This window comes from Notolepis coatsorum, assembly GCF_963971535.1.
Source record: "Notolepis coatsorum genome assembly, chromosome: 9".
In the NCBI taxonomy this organism is placed as follows: Eukaryota; Metazoa; Chordata; class Actinopteri; order Aulopiformes; family Paralepididae; genus Notolepis; species Notolepis coatsorum.
Window position 1 is genome coordinate 27,032,844 of NC_140173.1, and position 27,807 is coordinate 27,060,650.

The window sequence follows — 27,807 nt, forward strand, 5'->3', positions numbered from 1 at the left end:
ACTAGCTAACGTTAACTAGCTCCCGTAAAAAATGAAGGGGTTGGTAGGTATGACCATTGCGTTATTTGACATTAGCTATTTATGGGTGGAATATTCTGATTCTAGCTCACTAGGATCAGTCACATTAAACTTTATTTTTGTATAGCTTGCTAAATATGTAGCTAACGTTAAACAAAGCTGTAGCTAATGTTACTTTCCATGCAAACAACTCGTCGAAGAGCTAACGTTAATTACCCCGTGCATTAAGCATTATTTTCAGATAACAGCACACACCACCACGTCATGTATTATCCATTACAGCTAACTAGCTAGCCATGGTAACTCCCAGCTATTCCAGTTGACATTTCTGACAGGCATTTTCCAGAGTTCATGATTCGAAATGTAACCGTCTGAACGTAATGTTTGTGTTTTTGACACCGCAACGTTTTGAAACCGCGGTAAACCGTGGAACTGGTAACCGGCCCATGCCTAGCTCACAGTAGGAATGTAATAGGTTTACTCTCTGACCAATGTGTTTTTAAGACAGTATTTGAGACATTACTCAAGGACTAGTCCATATAAAAAAGAAAAATAGAAAGATCTCCTCACCAAGAGTATTTCCTCCTCCAGTTTGTGCACTTCATTGTGTTTTGGAAGGTGAGCCCATACTGAGGTCAGCACATCCTTGTGATCGCAGTATTTAAACCACTAGAGTCTAGAGACCAACATGTTCTCACTCTTCACATCATACCAAGACTATTGTCTCAGGAGCATCACACTGTATCCTTCCTCAGAGGGACACAAATACAGCTGTTCTTAAGATTCTGTTATTAATTTACAGGGATCGATGTCTTCTCTTGTGCTGATGTTTCAGGAGATGTGAATTTGTTCTAAAGCTCTTCTCACATTGTTCACAAGAGTAGAATGTATCTCCTGTGTGAATGAGCAGGTACATTTTCAATAGGGATGCCCCGATCGATCGGCCAGCGATCGGTATCGGCCAATATTCAGTATAAATATGAGATCGGTGAATTCCGATAATGCTTTATTTTCGCGATCGTGAAAACGGATCGATGACATGCGTGAAAAACATGATCCAATTTTCAGCAGAGTTCTCATTCGCTGTCTCTCTTGCTCACAGCTGCTGCACACCTTGCCCCTCCCCCTCACAGACCCATGTCAACAAATGCTCCGGCAGAGTCGAGTGCACCTCGAGTGATACTAACTAATGTTACAGTTTAAACAAAATTATCCAGTCAACTATTCACTTTAGTTTAATACATGAGGCATTGTCTAACGTTATCTAGCTGGCTAGCTACTGATAGCTCCTGATATCAACGTCTGATATCATAATTTTGGCAATAGTTTTCGCAGTAGTTGGCTAGTGTTGGCTAACTAGCTATCGTTGTTCCGTGAACTAACATTAGCTACCTAGCTAACGTTACTGTTTAAACAAAATTACCCAGTCAACTATTCACTTTAGTTTAATACATGAGGCATTGTCTAACGTTATCTAGCTGGCTAGCAGTAGCTACAGATAGCTCCTGATATCAATCTCTTATAACATCATTGGTTTTTGCAGCTGTTGGCTAATTAGCTATCGTGCTTCATAGCTCTAACTGAACACTGAGAACATCTTATAAGTTTCAGTTCATAGGAAAATACTTGACTATAATGGTCAGAAGTAAATTAACTACTGCTATGCTCAACAAACACCCAGTACTATTCACTTTACTTAATTTCTAAGATTAGATTAGATCATTTAGACAGGACTTTGAGAATGCCTGTGTTAGACCTACAGTATAATACTGCCAGCTGCTATAAGAAAACCAAAAACGATCGGTGATCGGTGGCAAAAAACACGATCGGGGCATCCCTAATTTTCAAGTATCCTAATTAGGGTTGGGTACCATTCACATTTTAACCAATACCGGTACCGGTACCAGTTCCTGGAATTCGGTATCGGTACCCAACGGTACCTTTTTCCGGTACTTAACTATCTCTGTAATAACAAACATTTAAAATTTCAGTTGTAAAAAACAAGTCCAAACATCTCAATTTCAACATTGTTATTTATTCAGAACATTTATCTATTTATGTTTAAATATGAACATTATTTGGCCAGTAAATATTATCAAACTCCTCTGACCTCGTCTGGTCTTTCCAAAGACCCAAGAGACGGGACAGTAATATATATCTTTCTGGAAAAAGCTCCCTCTTGTCTAGCATATTAAACTCTTATACTAAACATGTAAAGGTACCGAAATGTGGTACCGATTGATCTAGCGTGAATCGGTACTCGGTAGTACCGATGTAATTAGGTCAGTACCCTTAAAAGTACTGGTACCCAACCCTAATCCTAACTGACAGAAGCTCTTCCCACACTGATCACAGGTCTAGGGCTTCTCTCCTGTGTGAATTCTGATGTCTTGCCAGATTACCTAGTCGACTAAAGCTAGATCCACACTGCTCACAGGAGTAGGACTTCTGTCCTGTGTGAATACGCTGGTGTGATTTCAGACTAGCCAGCTGACTAAAGCTAGTTCCACACTGCTCACAGGAGTAAGACTTCTGTCCTGTGTGAATGCGCTGGTGTGATTTCAGACTAGCCCGCTGATTAAAGCTATCGCCACACTGCTCACAGGAGTAGGGCTTCTCTCCTGTGTGAATGCGCTGGTGTGATTTCAAACTACCCAGGTGTCTAAAGCTAATTCCACACTGCTCACAGGGGTAGGGTTTCTCTCCTGTGTGAATACGCTGGTGTGATTTCAAATGAGGCAGCTGAGTAAAGCTATCTCCACACTGCTCACAGGAGTAGGGCTTCTCTCCTGTGTGAATGCGCTGGTGTGATTTCAGATTAGCCTGGTCATTAAAGCTCATTCCACACTGCTCACAGTGGTAGGGCCTCTCTCCTGTGTGAATTAACTTATGTCTTTGCAGACTAGCCCGATGACTAAAGCTAGCTCCACACTGCTCACAGGAGTAGGGTTTCTCTCCTGTGTGAATGCGCTGGTGTGATTTCAGAGCACCCTGCTCCTTAAAGCTCCTTCCACACTGCTCACAGTGGTAGGGCTTCTCTCCTGTGTGAATGCGCTGGTGGTTTTTGAGAGCATCCTTTGAACTGAAGCTTTTTCCACACTGCTCACAGCAGGGACTTTGTTTCTTCCCAGGCATGACAGGAAGCAGGAATCTATCTGGATGGAGAAGAAGAGTGTCAGAGAAAAAGATAATTGGTGATTTTATTAAACTTTAACCTCTTAAGCCCGAGCGGTCTGGTACCGGTACGAGAATGACATCACGCCATAAATACATCTATTTTTTTTTTCAAATGCAGCCAAGAGTAAAGACCCGAACCATGTCAAAACAGCAGTCAAAGTGTATATTTTCGGCACTAATGATTTTAAGTGTTATTAGTGAAATATGACTTCATAGAAATCTGAGGGCATCAAGTCGGAAGAAGGCGAGGATTGACGCAACTTGAGTCAAGTCTTTTGAGAGAAGAGACCCAGGGCTTTCGATGGGCTTTCCTGATATTCTATAATCATATTTCAAATTGCATGTGTCCGGATGGCAGAATTCAGTACTGTATCTACAAAACCTTCTGTTTAATCATCTGCCCTTTATTAATTTGCTTACATTTTTTGTACACGTGATCTCAAGAAGGTGCTGAATAAGCTTTTTCATGTCTGGTCAATTTTAGCATGGTATTACTGTCAAAGATGAAAAAGAAATATATGAATGATATTCTCCTTTGGTTCATTACAATTTACTAAAGCCTAGTAACAGACACAATATTTCTGACACTGGGAATACATTCCCTGAGATCCATAGATGTCCCTAGATAACCAGAACATGCAAATTGACCTTGTAGAAGTGGAGCAATCTTCCAATTACGTAGGTATATATTTTTTGGCGAATTTTCAGAAAATAGGGCTCGGGTTTAAGAGGTTAAGAGGTACTAGAGTAGGTTTTATAGTTTACGAACACATTGTAGTCCTCCAGTGTTTAGAGTTAGTTGCATGCCCTAGTTAGTCCAGAGCTAAGGTTAAATGTTTTTCTTTCACTGTGACACTTCTTGTATTTCCTTATTTAGTGTAATAAACATAAAGAATGTAAATGGTCCATGTGATATACTTGCACCCCCATCCCTGCATGTGTTCCTCACACCTATGCTGGTCAGGTAAATTTGACTCTGCTATTGAATCTGGAGACTAAAAGGGGTCCGAAGTCAAACTTAGACCATTTATTTTGGGCAACTGAGACATAGGATTGCCTAGTAAATACAGTTGTATTTACTAATAAAGTATAAGTTTAACGAATTCCATATAAATCGATAGTTTATTAACAGAGGAGCTGATGTATTTGCAATTGCGTCAAAATGGAGATCAGTTGCAAGCTCCTATTCCCCTATGCCAGGGGTCAGCAACCTTTACTATCAAAAGAGCCACTTTTCCCCCGTCCCACAAAATAAAATGCTCAGGGAGCCGCACAACATATTTACCCTTAAAATGAAGATAACACAGTGTATAACGTTTTATATATCCCCAAGCATACCCCACATTTAGCATAAAACGCCTGACAATTGCATACCCAAAGTAATTTGCGATTTATTATACTTTATACTTATAGCACACAGTTTGTTGCATTAATGGGATTATAAAGCAACAAAAAGAAAATCTTTGACTTTTTATTGCTGTTTTTACCTGTTATAACAAAGGAAAACCTCAAACTCTTATGAAGGAGAAAAAATACTGGCTGTGTAGACTTATTTTTAAATAAAACACAGAAGAGGAGACAAAACACTGGTGTCTGTAGACCGACTTTGAAATAAAACCCTGACCTATTCAGGTATATTTGAGTCCTTCCCTTATTTGTGCAACATTTATAAAATAAAAAGTAGTCCACTTTGAAAAAAAGACTACCATGTGTAGACCTACTTTGAAATAAAACACAGAAAAGGAGAAAAAACACTGGCATCTGTAGACCTACTTTGAAATAAAACCCTGAACTGTGCAGCTCTATTAGAGTCCTTCCCTTATTTGTGGAAAATCTATAAAATAAAAAGTAAATTTTTTAAAAAGTAAATACCCCGATTTAAAATGGTTCTCTCCTCTTTGTATACTTTTGTCCTCACAAACAAAGTATTCTGCCAGGGAACTTATGGACATGACAGTAGTAGTAGTTATAAGGGGTTTGAGCTTGTAACGTTAGCTATCGTGGTATCAACGAGCCATGACGTGTAGCTAGCTAGCTAGCTTGCTAGCCGGCATGATGCGTGCAGTGCTTGCCCCACAGGTCTGAGAAGAGGACCTGCACATTTTACTCGTTCCCGAAACTCCTCTACATGCCCCGATTTAAAATGGTTCATGACAGTAGACATAATTAGCGGGGTAATGTTAACATTAGCTAGCTAGCTAGCTTGCTCAGCTGGCCGTGACAGGGATAAGGCGACAGCCTAACAGGCCAATAGCATAGCATACTGAATAACAGGCTGCCTACTAGTAAGTGTAGTTATTTTTTTACGACAAATTAAAAACCTTATAACTACCTTTATTTCAACCAAAAATGCTTACACAATAATGTTAGTGGTAGAAGGGAACTCATTTTGTGCAAAAATGGAAAGCTTGCCAATGTTCATGTGGCAGAATTGTTACAATAGCCGATAATCCATTTTCCCAATGATAAATCCCTATACGGGTGGAACAACCAGTGACGTCAGCTACACTACACCTCCCTATGAACAATGCCTGTAAAATTAGCCATACAATTATCTCCATAGCTATAATACAGAACACACAATGGGTCTGCAATAGTGTTGTCAAAAATATCGATTTTTCGATACATATCGATTCTGAATATTTAAAACGGTTTCAATACTCATTTCCCGCAATATCGATATTTAATTATTCATAAACGTTTTAATTTTTTTAATTTTTTGTATAAGGAAGTTGCATTGACAAGGTTTTACTTTGCAGTTGAAAAAAGGTAATAAATTAAATTTGATTAACATTTTTTTTTTTTTCTCATGTCATATGATGAATTGAAAATGGGGGACCCTGATGTAAACAAGACAAAAGTCTTTCTCTGGACCCTATTCCCCGTACCTGGTTCAACTAAATTGATCAAAAGTCAAATTAACCTGGTGTTTGAATCCGCGCTTTCCCTGTTCCTCGAAGGTGGATTCAGTCTCGTTAATTCGAACCAGACTTGATGCTCAGGATAATTGCGCGCGGCCGCCTCAGCTGAAAAGACAGCAGGTGTCGATCGCAGAAATCCTGATTTTCTAACTGCATTGATTGATTTATTTTAAAACTTTATTAACATATTGAAGAATGGGTACAATACAGTACGGCTCAATAGCCTCGCCGACAAGTTAAATGCATAATCTATAGGCTAATGTTAAATCCCTCATTACCCCAATCAATCAGATTATATTTCTTTAAATGTGCCTGATGGCAGTAGGCTTAATGGAATGAATAATCGAATTCAGTTCAGTCCGTGGTAGCAGCGGTGGCCTAAAGGTTAGAGAAGCGGGTTTGTGACCGGAAGGTTGCCGGGTCGACCCCCGGGACCGGCAGGAACACCAACCGCTGAAGTGCCCTTGAGCAAGGCACTTAACCCCCAACTGCTCCAGTGGAGTTGCTCAGTGGCCAATGGTGTCAACTGTGGTTGTACTGGGCAGCTCCCAGGTGTGAATGGAACTGTGTGAATGTGAAGCAGGGCGTTCCTGAAAAAGAGCATCTGTGCTCAGCAAACCTACCCTGGGTAAATAAAGGTTAAAAATAAAATAGTCATTTTTTTTTTTTTTTTAATAGATTAATGGCGTCAATTATATTATCGCGCGATACTAGTCTCCCGTTAACGGCCCAGCTCTAATATAAATACAGTTTTCAAGGCGCGACCCCCGAAATAACGTGTCAGAGAGGCTTGGAGCCGGCTATACAGTTTCACTATTAATCAGGTTTTAATCTGTTTCGGACATAATCCATATGCATTGAATTGATTAACCTTTGGTTTTTACCAGTGACACATGTTCATCATCAGATACCAGTGCTTGAACAGATAAATGCATTTTCTAAAATGCATTAATGTCAACGGCTCATTCAATTTCTCAAATCCGTCAAACAGCGCATCTCAGACATTTTAATCCCAGTTTGGGAGACAGCTGTGTCTGTGGATGGTGGCGGTGTGAGGCAGCACAAAAATGCTCAGTCGAATAAGATGAACTTTTAGCCAAACTTTGACATTCACTATTTATTTTTTTTTATCCACTTTTTCTCCCATTTTCTATATTTTCTCCCATCCCAATTTCGTATCATCCAATTCAACCCTCCCCTGTCACGAACGCTGTTTCTTGCCTCCCACAAGCCGGCTGCAATGTGGACTAAGTCATACATAGCACAAGTCCCCTCCGGTACTTGAGGTAACAGCAGTCGCATCTTTTCACCTGCGCAGCTCGATCTCTCAGTGGCGAGGAGTAACGCGTGGGAGGCTCACGCTGCCCCCGACACTTCCTGATTATACTGCGCAGGCGCACCAACCGACCTGTAGGAGTCGCTGTCCACAACGCCCGATCCCCACCCATCAGTTTCCCACCCCCTAATACGGCCAATGTGTATTAGTATGGACGGCCAGCTAAACTGAAAGCAATGTGGAGCGCTGGGCTCGAACAGGCAAGCCCAGCGTCTCCGTCATTTGTGGCGAGCGCCTTGCCCACTACGCCACGTAGCCGCCCCACTTTGAAATGCACTCTTTTAATTTTGATCCTGAATTAATTTTAACTTCAATAGTCTTCCTTGTTGAAGCAAAATGGTGTTTTTTCTCGCATCGGGCAGTGTTTTGACAGGGGCGCGTCGGCCGTCGGTCTACACACACCGAGCTCACCTGTAATCAATCGGCGTCATGACGAGCCCGATGGAGGTGGCGGTGCCGGTGGAAATCAACCTGGAGACACTGTGGAGGGCTATTCAGGGATTCAGCACTAAATTGGATTCTAAGGTGGACCCCATATACAACATACTGGATGTAATCCAGACAAAACTGGACACTGGAGACACGGGTCAGTGCTAGAGCTGCCGCGGTATTGATGTTTTACTTACCGCACAAATTTGCGAAATATTTCCTACCGCCGCGGTTATTACCGCACGCACACACAAATTTAAAAAAAAGTTTGCATGCATTTTTTATTTTTTTAGTAGTAGTCTACTCTTTATAGCATTATAGCCTGCCTCTAGTCTAAATGTCTATCTTTAGAGGATGACTTTGCAGCATGAATATTGTTTGGGATTCGGCAAGCACGCATTCGTTATTGAAAGTGAAACACGGATTCGAAGTTTCCCCTCACCTCTGGTCGTGCGCCGTTCACTCGGTGTCGCGGGCAGGGGTGGTTACCCCCCGACCCTTTCTTCTTATTATTATTATAAAGTTACTACTTTATAATAAAGGCATTCGTTTTGTGGCATTAACGTTATATAGTTACACGTTCAATAACATCAGCGTATTTACCGGACCATAGCAAGGCAAGCAATACTCAATTCATATCTCAGTTCCTTTCTTTGCTCAGAGCGTGCTGAGTTGTCCCATTCTGCGGTCTGTTAATAAAGTTTTCAATCAGACAAGTGTATAGAACGAAGGGCTTTTATTATAACATTCGTTGCAGACAGTAAAATCATTATGTCTCGTTTAGTACTCCTGCGGAGCGATGGTAGTCCACTCCGGCGGAGAGTTAAAGCTAACGTTATTAGCCGTGTTGTGATGAGCTCTGATCAATGGCTGACATTCAGGACGTAAAAAATGAATACGCGCTTGCCGATTGGTGGTAACACACTGCATGACGCTCCAACGTGTGACGCGTCTCTCTTCTGACCAATCAGTGGTCTGCAATGTTTCACGTGACTTTTCTGGTACCCAATAGGGTCGCTTGGAACCTCGATAGAGGAGTAGGGTATATCTGCAGAGCCGCAAGCCCAACGAGAGGAGGGTACTTTATTATTATTATAAAAAAACAGCAGTGATGCGGTATTCAGCCTACTCTTGCGGTGGGCGTGATGTAACAGCGATACCGCGGTAATGCGGTAATCGCGGCAGCTCTAGTCAGTGCCACTGAAGATAATACACAGGATCAAATGAAGCGCATTAAACAGCTCGAAAAAAGGTGGATTATCTGCTCACAGAGAGAGAGAACTCTGAGAACAGTAGCAGGGCTCTGAATCTGCGCTTTGTGAACATTACAGAGGGCCGCGAGGGTATAGACGTCACCCATTTTATGTCTCTAATGATTCCCGAGCTTCTGGGGAAAAATAACTTTCCGGAGCCCCTGGCCATTGCAACGGCACACCGAATTGGTCGGCTGGAGTCCAAAGACGACGGGGCCGCAAGGAACAGACGCGGCGCTGGATCCGACAGCCAGAGGGACCAGACTCACCGCAAGAGAGACACCAACTCCAGACATCGGCACATCCTCATTAAATTCTACAGGTACCAGGATAGAGCCAGGATCATGAGTCTTGCTAGAGAGAAGAAGGACTTGCTTTACATGGGAAATCGCGTCTATATTTTTCCCGACTACAGCAAGGCAATGCATGACAAACGCCGAAGTTTCATCACCGTAAAGAAGAAACTGCGGGAAAGGGGGTTCAAGTACGCCCTGCGTGGCAGTACACTTGAAGTGAAGATGGATGGCAGATGGAGGAGGTTCAACTCTCACGAGGAGGCAGAGGCCGTCTTGCTGCCAACATCAGCGAACTCTTCCCTGAATTCGACAAGTTAAACAAGTTAAACGCAGGCAAATACTGCGGCATGGTCATGCTGGACCTACAAAAGGCCTTTGACACGGTCAATCACTCCATTCTGATTGACAAGCTAAAAGCAATTGGTTTTGATAGTCTATCAGTGAGCTGGATGCAATCCTACCTTGAGGGGAGGGAACAGATGGTGGAGGTAAACGGTACCCTATCCCCCCCCCTCACAGTGAGCTGTGGTGTTCCACAAGGAAGCATACTAGGACCGCTACTGTTCCTAATTTATGCAAATGACATGTCGTCAGCTTGTGACAGCAACTTGTTCCTGTTTGCGGACGACTCAGCCCTGCTGGTCTCTGACAAGAACAAGTTGCAGGTTGAAAAAACCCTCAGCTCGGAACTAGGCAGAATCTGCATATGGCTCGCTGATAACAAACTATCATTACACATGGGCAAAACAGAGTCCATTCTCTTCGGTTCAAATAACAAACTCAGCAAGACCGACGGCTTCTCAGTTACAGTGGGTGACAATATTGTCACAAGGAAAGATGAAATTACCTACCTGGGTTCCATCCTAGAGGCTAATCTCTCCTGTGACAAAATGGCATCCAATGTAATAAAAAAAGTCAACCAACGAACTCGATTCTTGTACCGGATCTCCTCTCTGGTAAACAAGAACACCCTGAAGACTCTGGCAGGAGCACTCATTCAGGGGTACTACGACTATGCTTGCACCTCATGGTACCAAAGCACCTCAAAGGCGCTAAAAACAAAATTACAAACATCTCAAAACAAACTGGTCAGACTACTGCTTGACCTTACTCCTAGAACCCACCTCACCCCTGCCCACTTTGACAACCTAGGATGGCTTAGAGTAGACGACAGAGTACAACAACTTGCAATGGGCCTGGTCTACAAGATACACTACACGACCAAGGTACCCATGTACATGTCAAAATACTTCCCAAAGGTCAGTGAATACCACGATCACAACACCAGAGGGAGCTCCACAAATCATGTTAAACCCAGATTCGGCTCAAATAAGGGACTAAACACGTTTCGCAATTATGCCACATCAATGTGGAACGCCCTACCCAAAGCTGTAAAGGAATGTGGATCACTACCCACTTTCAAAACCTCTCTCAAGGGACACCTACGGGAGACTGCAATTCAACACTGGCCCCTGTAAATATCCTAACCCAACCCCCTCCAATGTACAGTAATTTACCTAGTATGGTTTTGTCAATAGTTCAATGTACAATTTTGTTTGTTTGTACAGTGTCTCCTCCCCCCCCCCCCTCAATGTACAGTATTACTTGTTTATACAGTGTGCCCCCCGCCCCCCCCCCAACCACCTCCAATTTAAATTACCCAGTATGGTTGTCAATATCCCAATGTACCCAACCCCCCCCACACAACCTCCTCCAATGTACAGTTTCTACGTCAAATGTATATACTCCCTTTTCTTGACTCCTTCTGTATCACAAACAGTACTGTATTTGCAAATCTGGTATGTCATAAATGTATAGATGTAGCAGTACTGACTATCTGTATGTCATGTATGTCATATATGTCCTGATGAATTGAAAATGGGGGACCCTGATGTAAACAAGACGAAAGTCTTTCTCTGGTCTGCATCCCCTTAACAATTGTGTGTATTGAGCTGTACTGTATTGTACCCATTCTACAATCTGTTAATAAAGTTTTCAATCAATCAATCAAAACATACCAGAGAACTGAAGTGTACTCGTCCTCCTGAGTGAGTGTTTACTAAAGTTTCCCTTCAATGTGGAGACATCGTTTGTCAGTCTTTGATTTATTGCCAAAGCTGTAAATGACAGTCCTTGTCCCGAACTCTCAAAGCTGTATGAGCCCAGCCTATAAAGGGGCGATTTAATTTAAATTGATTTAATTTAATTAAACCTAATTTGAGCATTATATTGCGTCATTCGTTTCCTTTCCTTTTATCGATTCAGACTGAGCAGAAGTGGTGGTAAGATTTAGACCACCTTAAGCCATGGCTGGTTCATTTAGTAACCAAGCAGTTTTATTTTTTATTTTCCTTTTGTTTTGTATGTGTACGTGTATGAATGTGTGTGTGAAGTGTGTAGGCTATACTCTCGGTCACGGTACTAGTCAGAGACGCTCCCTGATTACTTTCCCCATGTGCATTGGTTCAGTTTTACATCATGGCCAGTGCAGATGACAGTGATTGCCTGTCCTCGTAAGGGGAGGACATAGAGAACGATACTCCCATCATTATTGATTTTGATTCTGATTGCCTTGAAGCTAAATTTGACAGTTTTGAGTACACCGACTATAAATCCCATACACAGGTCAATGAAATAGACCCGGACAATTTTTTTTTTACAATGTCAAATAACGAATGCCAATATTACACCGCCAGTAAATTCAACAGTAAGATCAATGTGGCAAACAACATATCACTGATCCATTTTAATAGTAGAAGCCTTCCCAGAAACTTTGATTCCATAAAAAGTTATCTAAAGGAATTTGATAAACCATTCAGTATCATAGCTATTTCTGAGACTTGGCTGAAGCCTGACAATTACTTAGATTGTGTGGTTATGAAATGTTTTGGGTAAATAGAAACAGCAAAGACAGAGGAGGGGTGGTATTGTACATTGATAGTAATCTGTGCTGTAAAAAGGTTAATGATATGTCAAGGGCCGTGGACGATCTATTTGAATGTGTAACAGTTGAAATCCAAATGGAAAAAAGAAAAAACATTATTGTGAGTTGTATTTACAGGGAGCCAGGAACGCTGGAGAATTTACGGAGTGGATGGAGACATTATTTTCAAGTCACGGTCAAAAGGACTTATTTTTATGTGGTGACTTCAACATTGATTTATTAAAGGCCAAGCATCATAAAACAACAGAAGCATTTATTGATTCAATGTTTAGTATGAGTTTGCTTCCAAACATTATCAGACCCAGTAGAATAACTTCCCATAGCGCTACTCTAATAGATAATATATTTTGTAACAGTTTTGGTAACACCATTAGTGGATTATTAATCAATGACACTTCGGACCATTTACCTGTGTTTACGGTGTATGAAGTTAATTACAAAAAGAATAGAACAGACACCGCACCCAAATATATACGGGTTAAGACTGATAACTCAATGAATGCCCTTAAGAATGAGTTAATGGCCCAGCATTGGGAAACTGTGTACCTAGAACAGGACACTAATGCTGCTTATGAGTCCTTTCTGGATATATTCATGAATCTGTACAATAAGCATTGCCCATTAGTCAAATGTAACAGGAAAAATTACTGTACAAAACCCTGGTTAACCAAGAGACTGATGAACGCCAGTAAAAAGAAAAACCTTTTGTATAAGCAATTTATTACAAATAGGACGGATGAGTCTGAATTGAAATATAAACTATATAAAAACAAACTAACCAATATTATGAGGAATTGTAAAAAGGTTTTTTATGCCAACTTACTAGAAAGGAATAAACATGATAGCAAGGGTATTTGGAAAGTGCTTAATGACATAATAAGAAAAGGGCCAAAAGGTGGACTGTATCCAAATTACTTCATTGCAGACGGCAGGAAAAGTAGTAATATGGAGGAAGTGGCCGATGGCTTTAACAAGTTCTTTGTAGGGGTTGGACCTAGTCTAGCTGAAAAAATCACAGAGAGCGGTCTGACACTAAGTGTGGGTGTAGAAGACTCAATCCATAGAAATCAAAGCTCCATGTTTCTTACTCCAACAGATGGAAATGCAATCATGGCCATACTCAGGAACTGTAAAAATAAAACATCAACGGATTGGAATGACATTGACATGACTGTGATTAAGAACGTAGCGGAAGGATTTGTAGAACCATTCACACATATCTGTAATTTGTCGTTACAATCGGGAATATTTCCTCGTATGATAAACTGCAAAAGTATTACCGATATTTAAAACAGGGGACAAACACCAGTTTACAAATTATAGGCCGGTTTCTCTGCTTTCCCAATTTTCTAAGATTCTGGAGAAGATTTATGTAAAAAGACTTGAAGAGTTCATTGAGAAACACAAATTGCTGATTGACAGCCAATATGGCTTCAGGAGGAATAGATCCACCACCATGGCCCTCATTGAGCTAATAGAGGAAATAACAACTTCAATTGACAAAAAACACCATGTACTGGGAATTTTTATTGACCTTCAAAAAGCTTTTGATACGATTGACCATAGTATTTTAATTAAAAAGATGGAAAGATATGGCATTAGGGGTATAGCATTGGAATGGATTAAAAGTTACTTGAGTAACAGGAATCAATTTGTTCAAATGGGCAGTGCCATCTCAACAAACAGGAATATTAGGTGTGGCTTACCACAAGGTTCAATTCTGGGTCCAGTTTTGTTTCTTTTGTACATTAATGATATCTGTAAAGTATCTTAAACAATGAAATGTGTGCTATTTGCAGATGATACAAATATGATTTGCTCTGGTGAGAGTTTACAACAGATTCTGAATGAAACCATGACTGAATTGGTCAAATTAAAAAAGTGGTTTGACAAAAACAGATTGTCTCTAAACTTGAACAAAACAAAACTAATGATTTTTGGAAATCGTAATTATGACACACCGATCCAAGTTACGATAGATGATACCGTTATTGAAAGAGTACAGCAAACCACTTTTTTAGGAGTGATCATAAATGAGAAAAAATTTTGGAAGCCTCACATAAGCCATGTAAGAACAAAAATGTCAACGAGTGTGGGTATTATGTGGAGGTCAAGGTATTGGCTGAACCAACAATCTTCTGTTATCTTATATAATGCTTTGGTCCTTCCATATTTGAATTATTGTGTTGAGGTGTGGGGAAATACCTATGAAACCAACCTACTTCCTTTGGTAATGCTCCAAAAAAGAGCAATTAGGATTGTAACAAATGAGAGCTACAAAGCACATACAAATTCTTTGTTTTTAAAACTTTCAGTTCTGAAATTAAAGGACCTGGTGGATTACAAAACTGCCCAGTTCATGTACAGAGTCATTCACCACAGCCTTCCTGACAAGATACAGAAATTGTTCTGTGAGAGAGCTGGACTCCAAAGATATAACCTTAGAGGGAAACTCAAACTGGAACAGCAATCTTCAAGACTAACCAGGAAGGCTATGTGTATTTCTCTGTGTGGAGTTACCTTGTGGAATAATCTGGAGGAGATCAAATCCAGTCAATCCATAAATATATTAAAGAGGAAGTTCAAAATGATGGTGTTCACAAAATATACCAGGGAGGAAGACCAACGTATTGTATGAGAATGATTTGAAGGGTGACATGAGAGTATAGTCTAGCGTGTGTGTGTGTGTATGTGTGTGTGTGCATGTGTGATTGTGTTGTGTGTAGTTGAAGTATTTGCAAATTGTATTGTATTATATGTATTGGTAATCGTGTCATATACTTGCTGAAGTATATATAATATTATATATAATATAGTTATTGATGGGGGATGGAAACATATAAGCTTTGCTTCTTCCATCTCCTTTTCAAACAGTGTATAGTTTCTGGCTGTTTTATTTTTTAACTTTTTGGGGGGGGGGGGGGGGGGTTCCTCTTTTCCCATTTCATTTATTTTCAAATGTTGTTTTGCCGGACAATGGTAAATGTAGCCAAACTAACACTGTGGTTTGAAATAAAATGATTGAATATTGAATCTTGAAAACAATATCACAATAACGTGTGAGTGACAGTGATACAATTCAACAATCCACAGATTCAGATTCCTCGTCATTCATAATCCACAATCCACGCATAGACACTTCAATTTATGCTTGAATGAAACACAATCCGGGCGCTCCGTTAAGCAAATACATCCACAGCAGAGAATATGAAACTAATCAGAGCCAAACGGCCGATAGGTTTCATTCATTAAAAATATCCCAGCGGGATTCACATTTGCAATGATCCGTTATTAAAATAACCACATGCAGTGTGTATCGCGACTCCGAGCGCCGTATACGTATAAATATGACGTGCATTATTTAGGACAAAGTAAATCTATAGGCTGAATATGATTTATTATCAGCATTTAGGTCTATTATTTTACATTTCAAAAGCCCCCTCTAGGAAAACGAAGCACAAAAACATAATTTAGAATGGTATAATGTAGATCTACACTCTGGTAATTATTTCAGGAAGCGAGCTGGCATTTCTTTGCGAGGGTGTGGCCATGGTTCATCCAGCTAACTGAACTTAACCCTGCTCCGGAGCAGGTTCAAACTTTCTGATCTGTTACCATGGCAATTTAGAAAATCCGACGTCGGGGAACGGAAATGTCTGGCCTAAGTCAAGCTATGCTGAAAATTATCCGGCTAACTCAGTTAGCCAGGTACGGGGAATAGGGCCCTGGTCTGCATCCCCTTAACAATTGTGTGTATTGAGCTGTATTGTATTGTACCCATTCTGCAATCTGTTAATACAATTAGCAATCAATCAATCTGTTGTGCTTAACACGCAGTACTATTAACTTTACTTAATTTCTAAGATTATATCTGTTGAATGCTACAGGTGTCTCTATCTATCTCAATCACCTACTCGAGATAGAAGCCTGTGGCCGCTCGATATCCCCCAGCAAGGTGCTAAACTCGCCAAGTTCTCGAGTCAATTACTATTTCTGTCAAGCTTACTTCATAGTTACTGGTTTAGTTATATCCAGTTGATATGAAATGTAAGCATAGAAGAGTTGTTAACCTCTCCTTCGTTTGTAATAAACCGAATGTATGTCTGGGAGAACTCTTATTGCCTATAATAACATCATCATTATTATCATTTTACGAAAGGGCTTGTAATACTGCTCATGTGAAAGCCTGATTGTATTACTTCACCATCACCGCCAATATCCTCATTTGTGAGGGAAGGCCTGTAATACTGCTCATTTGAAAGCTTGGTTGTATTACTACTTTTTTAATAAGTATTACCACTGTTAATAATGTAACATTAGCAAGCCTGGTGATCTTACGTCACCACCACCATCATCACCGTCCTCATTTGTGAGGGAAGGCCTGTAATACTATAATATTATTATTATCATTACCATTATTATTATCATCAATTTACGAAATGCCTTTAATGCTACCCATATTAGCGTACTAACACGTAATCATTATTTGCACGCCCCAATACCTCCCGTCAATCCGACAGGCCCGTCCGTCAGTGGCACCTGACCATCCAATCCTGCAGTGATTAGATCATCGATTTCCCACAGACCTGACAGAGCCTATCGAACACCGAGATACCGGAACCCACAAACAACAAACAGTGAAACCAAGCATTACTACCGTCAATAGCATATATATATAATATATAAAAAAGCATTAACCAGCAATTGATTCAATCTGTAGTACATGCTGCCAGTACATAGTCACCTCAAATAATTGCAGGGCGCGGCTGGTATTGCTGGCAGGAATCAGTCCAAGAACTCAATGGATATTATAAAAAGTAATTTTTATTTAAGGAAGTTACAAAAAAAGACTGTATTGGAAATGTCCAATTTCAGTTAAAAAGAATTATAAAAACAAAACATCTCATCTCTAAGATAGCATAGCCTAACACGCCTGGTGTCTGCAAGCAAAATCTGTTTGAAAATCTGAAAAGCACAAAATCTGTCTGTGATCTGGCAAGTTGGTCTTTATAAAGGGCCCCAGATCTCTTCGCTATTGGTCCAAATACAGTGATGTAATTTCTACCATCCAACGTATAACACATAAGGACTAACTCTGCTCCCCTCCTAGTTGCTACAGCAACGGATCACGTTTTTTTGGGAAAAACCCTAGTTCTGTTATCTGTTTCTAGCTGGACCAGAGGCCCCAAGGTCGTGTGCACATTCCTAAGGGGCCCACCAGTATGGAAGCCAATTGCCCTGTGTGATACACAATGCATCCTTCTAGCATGAATAGCCTAACATGCCTATATATACATATACAACTCAACACTCATATACAATAACACTGATTGATCACACATCATATATGTATTTTGTAGTTTAAAGTAAACTAAGGTAGTTTACTTAGTAAACTAACTAAGTTCTTTGCCTCATAACTGTAAGACAGTGATTCCCTCCTCTGCCACGGATCCCGGCCCTCTCTGCAGGCAGGACAGGCAAGGGTTAAAATGTGCCACGCTGCTCTTAGCTTGAGCTGGAGTGGAATCTTTCAAGGCCACATATAGAGAGAGCACATTCCTACCCCTTCTAACAGAGACTGCATTAGCAAAAAGGTTTCTGTTTCCATTCTGACTGTAACATAACATTAACTGTAGTATAGTTTTAAAGTGTATAAAGAATATACAGGTTATATAAGAATACAAAAAGACATCCGTCATATCATAGGCCTATTCCATTCTCCATATTGTAGTGTGCACAAGTTACTGTTCCAGAGTCCACAGTCCATAGTTCTCACAGTTTTACACAAGTGGGAGGAAGAATATACAGACATTCCTCATAATCATATATAATAAACATGAACAAGAACAGGATGTCATTATTAAAAGTGTGGCACTTCACAATATCATTTAGTTATTTTTATATGTGTGATCTAAAGATAAACAAAGGGTTTTAAAAGTGTTATATTTATCTTCTCTTATAGTACCAGAGAGAAGCTGAGGAGAATCAACCAGCAACAAAACGTTTTCCCCTGTGGTATCGAAAATGGTATTGAATATCGATACTTTTCAAGGTATCGTATCGAAGTTCGAAATTCCAGTATCGTGACAACACTAGTCTGCAAACATCGCTAAAATGGTCATTAACGCTGGCGCCAAACAAAATGTGTCCCCCCTGAACAAATTATAATACAAAAAAAAGTATATATATTAAAAAAAAGTTTGCTTTAATCACACTAATGTTGGCGAGCTAGCTAAATTATACATACATTGGTTTTCATATAAATCAATCAATTCACTAAGACTTTAAAACGGTGGTGCGGCACGGTCTACGGAGACGCAGAAAAAAACTACCAAATCCATTCAGAGAAAATCCTGTGGGAAACACTGTCCCTGTATTGTAAATAGTTCATATGTGTGTTGTCATTACTGTATGTAAAATTGTAAATAAGTTAATTTATGTGTTAATATTTATTTACCTAATTTATGTGCAATAGTTTCATTTCAGCTCAGTGTAGAGAAATGCACCAATACTAACAACCGCCTTACTGCGTGCATCTATGACGACACTGTTGACACCACGTATCTGTGACACACGCGCCCCGCGACAACACTAGTAGTTTTGGGGGGCCTACCACCCCCCCTGAAAGAAATCCTAGGGGAAACACTGAGCCTACTGCTGAATAACAGTACATGGACAAACAGTTATGTTCCATGACTTTATTAAAACTCATAATAACACCATAACTGCCTACAAATGGTTATTGAGCTGCGAGCCCCTCTAGTACGCAGCATGAAGCAGATCGAGTCAGTTTTCTCATGTTGTATATTACAATAAAGCAGGTTGAATTTATAAAAAAAAATAAAAAAGTAGCCGTGGCCTACAGATCTATTCATCTTACAATCATGTTTTAACCTCTTAAAATTCCGACGGCCCACCCCACGTCACCGCACATTTACAGCCGTCTGTCGGCATTGGGCAATTGCATTTAAATTCAACATTCCAGAGGGGGATCATGGGGATATCAAAACCTTGTAGGCTTTCAACCGTGCTACGTGCATGGCACCCCGCTGATGATTACGCAGCGCGTAATACTCATGATGCTTATTGACTGATGCTTGTAGTTGTAGTCGCGTGTGTTCTTTTTTTGTATTTTATTTTTTTATTATTTTTTAAACAAACACATAAACAAACATGACAACACACGATAAGATATACAAGCATTAGTTGACAGTGCACATCCAATGAAATCACATTTTAGTTAATTGTCTATATATAGGATATACCCTTAATACCCGTTATCTAAAAACCTACACACATATGCTCCAGCTCGTACCCCCCCCCCCCTCCCGGACCCCCCATTGGATAATCCATCCATTTTCCCTCGCTCCTAACCAGACATTACCATTATATGCTAGCTTTTATTTTCTCCACCACTTCTAACCACAATGTCATTTTGGATTCATTGAGACCCAAAATTCTTGCTGTAGATATTTCTTGATAGATCACATCGAGATATGTAATAATCCAGACCTTTCGGCAAATTTTTTCCGGTTGGAACCATCGTGATACTATCAGCTTTTTAGCCACTGTGATACCCGATAAAACCAATCTCTTTAGCTGTGGATGTACTGCACACTCAAAAACATCATTCAGCAGTAATACAGAGGGGTGTACAGGTATATTCCAAGTTAAGAGATTTGATAATTGCTGGGTCACCTCTTTCCAGAATATCTTAACTGGTGGGCAGTCCCAGTACATGTGCATAAATGTCCCCTCGCCCCCATTTGTACATAAAGAGCATTTGGAGTCTTGTATAAGACCCATTTTTTTCAGTCTTATAGGAGTCAAGTATGTCCTGTGAATATAGTTAAGATTGATTTGTTGATGATCCGGGTTCCTTGATGTGAGTCGAACATTTGCCCAGGCTTCTTGCCAATCAAAATCACTTTCCAGGTCTGGTATATCCCTCCTCCAGACGGAGTCTAGGTGGAGGGTTTCATATGAGGACGTTAGTAATTGATGATAAAAATCTGAAACAAAACCTCTTGATGTCTCTCTTTCATAGAAGAATTTGTGGTATCTGTGGTGTTCAATTGGTTTCGTTAATGGAACACCTTGAGTCTTCAAACATAACAATAACTGTAAGTAAAAAAGATGTGTGGACTTGGTGAGATTACATTTTTTTGTATTTCTTCATAACTACAGAAACCCTGGTTTGTTAAAAACATCCCCTAATGAGTGTATGCCTTGCTTTTCCCATATAGGGAATCTTATAGGTCGTTTTCCAATCAAGAGTGCATTGTTATTGAATATTGTGCCATTTATGTGGGTTAGGATATTTTTTTTGTGTTTCACGCCATATCCGGATCGCATGAGTAATTATGGGGCCAAATTTCCGTTTGCAATGCTTGATTGATAGTTTAGTGCAGGGGTCGGCAACCCTAGGCACGCGTGCCTGCATAGGCACGCGGGGGCATTTGCATAGGCACAGGGGGCAGCAGTATATAAAAAAAAAAAAAAAAAAAAAAAAAAAATTTGCTCTGAAATATCATAGTGAAATATTTTGCACTGTTGTCGCATTTATCTTGTTGAAATCCTCCCACAGGTTCTTTTTACTACCACATATTTAATTGAGACCCTTTATTTGTTTATTATTTCAATTTAGCTGGAAATACATTGCTACATCACTCAGTAACATTTGCAGAGCCTTATAACAAAAACATTATTACGGTCACCATTGTGACCAGTGGGATTAATCAACAATTTTTATTATTTATTTTTCTATTTCATTGAACATTGCACATGTTAAAAGCCATTTTATTTACTCAAAATGTGAGTATTACCAAGTCAACTTGTGTTCTTAAAACAATGACAATAAACATAGTTTTATTAGGTTGAAATAATGTGGTTGTGTACTTATTTTTCTGTTAACTTATTATGGATTGAAAACTGAAAACCTTAATGCACAGTAACTGAACTCAATATTTTTAAGTTCTGGTAACTTATTATTATTTTTTTTTTTTACAGTGTAGTCTTGCGATCAATCAAAACTTATTTACACGATATACCTCACATTCACCCTCCATTCACATCCTGGTGTTCTCCTGGTGTTCTCCATTAGGCCTGTAGGTGGAGCTATGACAGCACACGTACAGTACACACACCGATGGTGTGTGATGTGTCCAAAAATGAATGGGCAAATGTGAGTGAAATGGTCGCACTGTATGCAGCTGTTTGTCTGCATTGCATTCCCCCCCCCCCCCCCCAAACTCAGATTTAGGGTTGATACAACCATCATAATAATATTGTTAATAATAACAATAACAATAAGTAAGGGATAATGTATGGCTACAAGGTCATTGTCGCAAAATAATTGACCGACACGGAGTTTAAAATACCGAGGCGCCGCGCCGAGGTGTTTTAAACGTAGTGAAGGTCAATTATTTTGCGACAATGACCGAGTAGGCTAGACATTATCCCGCTTATTACATGGCTAACTTACTAACAATATACCTAATTCATTTGACAAATCGCAGTTGTTCTGTGGCTCTGTCAGCCCAAATAAAGTGATTATTATTATCGCGGGCAGCCTCTGTTCTGGCTCCGCTGACACTCCGCTGTCAGTGCAGCGCTATACATTATCCCACTTATTACATGGCTAACTTACTAACAATATACCTAATTCATTTGACAAATCGCAGTTGTTCTGTGGCTCTGTCAGCCCAAATAAAGTGATTATTATTATCGCGGGCAGCCTCTGTTCTGGCTCCGCTGACACTCCGCTGTCAGTGCAGCGCGGCAGGTGTGTCTGATTTGCTGCACTGATGTGGGCTTGATTGCCAACAGCTGTGCACTGCGGTCATTATTGAAAAAACAGCTGTCATTATTGAAAAATAATGACCGCTGTCGGGGCCTATTGACCAATCACAAGCAAGCATTTCGGCGAATGTGAAAACGCCATGTAATAATGATGTAATAATGTAAAGATTATCATTAAAAATACCTGATTATCAGAAAAAATTACGATGCATGTAATATTGTTGAGGCACACTAGTTACAACTATATTTCAAACAGGCACTCCATGTCAAAAAGGTTGCTGACCCCTGGTTTAGTGTATGCTATGTCCTTTAGTCTATGTGGGGCTACTATGTTTTCTTCAAATTTTCTCCAGGATACTAATGCTTGGGGATCAAACCATGTTGTCAATGGTCTTAATGTGTACGCCTTAAAATAGTGGAAAAAATCTGGAAATGCCATGCCACCGTCTGCTTTATTTCTCTGTGCGGTGGATCTTTTTATACGTGGTGGTTTGTTATTCCAAATAAATTTGTATGTGGAGTAGTGTAATTTTTTCCAGTAACCCTCTGGGGGGTAACGGTAGCATTGAGCTGAATAAGTTGATTCTAGGTAGTACGTCCATCTTAACTATTGATATCCGTGCCTGTACTGAGTTTTTAAGTTTTGCCCACCTATCAAGGTCATCTTTGATTTTGTTTTGGATTTTTGTGTAATTGTGCTTCACCGTTTGTCTTATGGTGGGAAATATTTCCACTCCCAAACATCTAAAATGTTTTACCATAGGTATCTCTCCTGGGAGGGTTATATCTTTTTTTGCAGGGGCGTTAAGTGGAAGGAAAGCCGACTTCGGCCAATTTATCTTGAATCCCGATAAATCTCCAAAGTTCTCAATCAACTTGAGCAGATGAGGCAGTGTGGTGTTGGGGTTTTGCATGAACAGTATTACGTTGTCCGCATATAAACTAATTTTATGTTGTGTGCCCTTGATTACAATTGGTTCTATGGATTGGGATTGTCTTATATATTGTGCTAAAGGTTCTAATGATAGATCGAATAGTCCGGGACTAAGAGGGCACGTGTGTTCTTAACACATCCAGTGCCATTCGCGAGAATTCTCGTTTCTGTGGCCCAACGGTTCAGTGCCAGAAACGAAGATTCTCGTTTCTGGGTCGTTATTTCTTTTATTCGCTATTTCCATTCATAATCCATCGAGGCAGCCTGTGCAGGCTTAGAGCCATATGAAATCCGCAATCACGGAATCGCGGACGGAATCGCGGAATTGACCAATAAAAATGGAATCAACTGTAAACATGGAATATTGCAGAATTTGCCCTAATCTGGACTGAAATTCCGTGTTCGGGAGAACATGGAACGTTTGGTGCAAAGCAAACACGACCGGGGACGCTACAGCGTGTTACACACAACACGCAGCAATTTCCAAGCGTCTAGCTGCTTCGGTGTTAACGTCGGCAGAAATTCCACACTAAGCCCTAAATTCAGAGCAGCTCAGTATCCTAATGACTTGTATATAACCGGCGATAAGGTGTTTTGCAAATTCTGTCAACATACGTGGACTGGACTCGCAAAACACGTGCAAAGATCACTCTCCAAAAGCCATGTCAGGAACACGGAAAAACACTGCTTCAAAACACACCAGCTCTCTAACGATGATCCCTGGTGATCACAATAGATACAGCTAGAGGGCGAGGCTAATCACTGCCACTAGGGGTGGACGGTATAAACGGTATACGGTATAAATAGTATGAATTTGCGCTACGGTATGGATTTTGACTATACCTTGTAACCGGTAGAGCAGCTCTAAAATAGCAATGACGTCATGTAACCACAGCACGACTATTTCACTCGCATTTGCCCCTAAAAATAGATAGAATTAGTCATAGATAATAGCGCAGTGGGCGTGTCAACGCGCAATTATCATTTCATAATAGACAGAGCAGAGCGGACCTTCAATTCTAGACGCAAACGAGCTCTTCCGCCCTGCATTTGAAGGCTGTGTGACAACTTCTCTCGCGAGTCACGCAGTTTCTATGTGTAATGTAAACTATGCGACGGGTCCAATCGTCTAACATGCTTTGCATCCTCGCCATTCTGGAATGCCCATGTCGCGCTAAAACCTTATGTAATGTGAACTGTTGATCTAGCCTCAGAAAGCTAACGTTAGCTGGCTCCACTCCTACTGTAGCAGCCTGTTGATGTACTAGCCTCAGAAAGCTAACGTTAGCTGGCTCCACTATAGCAGCTTGTCGATGTACTAGCCTTAGAAAGCTAACGTTATCTGGCTCCACTATAGCAGCCTGTCGATGTACTAGCCTCAGAAAGCTAACGTTAGCTGGCTCCACTATAGCAGCCTGTGGATGTACTAGCATCAGAAAGCAAACGTTAGCTGGCTCCACTATAGCAGCCTGTGGATGTACTAGCCTCAGAAAGCTAACGTTAGCTGGCTCCACTATAGCAGCCTGTCGATGTACTAGCCTCAGAAAGCTAACGTTAGCTGGCTCCACTATAGCAGCATGTCGAAGCTGGTTTCTCCGCCCTTTGCCTGGTCCTAAACACCAGCAAGACCAAAGTTATGTGGTTCGGCCACAAGGGTTGATTGATTGATTGATTGAAAAGTTTATTAACAGATTGCAGAATGGGTACAGTACAGTACAGCTCAATACATACAATTGTTAAGGGGATGCAGACCAGAGAAAGACTTTCGTCTTGTTTACATCAGGGTCCCCCATTTTCAATTCATCATAACATATATGACATACATGACATACAGATAGACAGTACTGCTACATCTATACATTTATGACATATCAGATTTGCAAATACAGTACTGTTTGTGATACAAAAGTGTCCAGAAAAGGAGTGTATATACATTTGGCATAGAAACTGTACATTGGAGGAGGTTGGTTGGGTGGGGTGGGGTTGGGTGGGTTGGGTGAGGGCTGTACATTGGAGGTGGGGGGGGGGGGTTGGGAAGGGGACACACACATTTTACACTGTACATTGGAATATTGACAAAGCCTTACTTGGTCATTTACTGTACAACTAGGTTAGGACATTTGTAGGGGCCAGTTTCGGGTACCTCCCAGACTGGCACCATTGTAGCCGCCGATGGCAAAAAGCTTGAACTGGTCACCTCTTATAAATACCTGGGAGTGTGGATCGACACCAAACTCTCCTGATGATGATGATGATGTACTAGCCTCAGAAAGCGAACTTTAGCTGGCTCCACTATAGCAGCCTGTCGATGTACTAGCCTCAGAAAGCTAACGTTAGCTGGCTCCACTATAGCAGCCTGCCTTTCTATTGCAGTTTTGCACAATAAATGTTCTTAATAAAATACCTCTGTACTATGTGAAATATGTCCTAGTAATACAAGAGTACAGTAATAGCTGCCATACCAGTGTTTTACCCCTTCAGAAGCATTTATATAGACATTTTAAGATAAGTTAATATACAGTGATATATACCGTTACCGTCTATGCTTCAAATTATACCGTGATATAAATTGTGATGAAATAGCTATGTAACGTTACAGTACATAGGACTAGAAATGATAACTTCTTGCTAAATCTGGTGCACCCATCTATTTGTTTAATGCAAATTATTGTCAGTACACACTGTCCTTTATAAACTAAATAAACTAAAGGTGCCTAAATTATGCATTACTATATTTCATCACAATAGAATAGATATATCTAGGCTACTTACATTGTGATAATGTCAGTAATAGTAGACACTATTTTTGATGGTAAAATGAGCGTACAAAGCAAAATACAGAATTCTGAAATATTAAAACGGAAAAAACAGAATTTGGAAAAAAATAAAATGGAATTTGGAAAAAAATTAAACAGACTTCATATGGCTCTATGCAGGCTGTCCTGAATGGGTCTGAGATCGCAAACGTCCAATAACGCCGCCTAACGCCTTGCACATCCTTGGCCTGTATGTCGATCTAAAAAGTCCGGTCCAGGTTTACCTAGTCGGGGAGGAGTAACATTTATAACACATGGATTGGGGAGAATCAAGCAACGCCGATTCATGTACTTTGGTGGATTATGTTGGCAACACGACCGACATCAATATTTGGAATGGCAATCAGATAATTGGAATATTCTTTTTGCAGTACATCCTAGTCAAGGTAAGGGATATATGGTATCAATATTGCGTTGATCAGAGCATGCCTTTGTTGTGATCCGAAAGTGTTAACATTACTCCACACGTATGCCGTTGGTGACAATCGAAGCATAGAAACCACCCCCTCACCCTTTCATGCATGCATGATGAAACATAATACCGATAATATAGCGTTGATTTCAGATTGATTGTTGATCCAAGCGAGGAATGGCACGGTTCCTAGTGACATGCACTAAACGCTGCTTAGCGGCATTTCCTGGGATTACACAGAATTACTCTAAAACTATACTCATATTCACAACGGTATAAAATGGGAATGTATGGATGATCTGTTTTTTGCATCTTGACCGGAAGAAACTCAATGACAATCGACTATATTATTAGATCCATAGCTATAATATTTAATATAGTTTTAGCACTGCAAACACCGGCATGTATCCCCATTCATTAAAGCGCTGGCACCACAGCAACCTCTCGTAAACGGCACTGGATGTGAACGCCTCATGTGTACAGTATAATAACGTTGATTCTACAGACATCTTCTGAATTAAATAATTATAATAATACTGTAATAAATACGACAAAATATGGCATGATTCAACCTATGTATTGGTTGAGGGACAATAACAGAGTCATGCCGACAGACACTGACTGCCCGCAGACGGGTCGTCTGAACATTAATTTGGGATACATACATTTCAGCATTCAAAAGCAATTTGCCGTCATTGTTATTCATCATTTAAAACGATCTGTGCCATCCCATTTCAATAAAAAAATGCATTCCAAAGCAATTGAGCATTCCAGACCCCTTCCATCATTGTTATTCAACGAGCACATCCCACCTATACACCTTTTCGGGGTCCTACTAATCACCCCAAAGTACCAGAAAATACCAGAAAATACCAGAAACTACCCCAAAATACCCCAAAGTATACCCCAAAATACCAGAAACTACCCCAAAATACCCCAAAGTATACCCCAAAATACCAGAAACTACCCCAAAATACCAGAAAATACCAGAAACTACCCCAAAATACCCCAAAGTATACCCCAAAATACCAGAAACTACCCCAAAATACCAGAAAATACCAGAAAATACCAGAAACTACCCCAAAATACCCCAAAATACCAGAAACTACCCCAAAATACCCCAAAGTATACCCCAAAATACCAGAAACTACCCCAAAATACCCCAAAATACCAGAAACTACCAGAAACTACCCCAAAATACCCCAAAGTATACCCCAAAATACCAGAAACTACCCCAAAATACCCCAAAATACCAGAAAATACCAGAAACTACCCCAAAATACCCCAAAGTATACCCCAAAATACCAGAAACTACCCCAAAATACCCCAAAGTATACCCCAAAATACCAGAAACTACCCCAAAATACCAGAAAATACCAGAAACTACCCCAAAATACCCCAAAGTATACCCCAAAATACCAGAAACTACCCCAAAATACCAGAAAATACCAGAAAATACCAGAAACTACC

General features: G+C 40.3%; 1 protein-coding gene across 1 annotated transcript in view; it reads right to left on the reverse strand.

Moving 5' to 3' along the window:
* Nucleotides 1-2,104: 2,104 nt before the first annotated feature.
* LOC311233968 (uncharacterized protein) overlaps nucleotides 2,105-27,807 on the reverse strand; it is a 103,123-nt gene continuing 77,420 nt past the window's right edge. Inside the window, exon 7 of the mRNA XM_084321037.1 lies at nucleotides 2,105-3,173. Within this exon, the coding sequence (XP_084177163.1) occupies nucleotides 2,368-3,173 (806 nt within the window). The 3' untranslated portion in view covers nucleotides 2,105-2,367. The remainder of the gene's footprint in view (nucleotides 3,174-27,807) is intronic.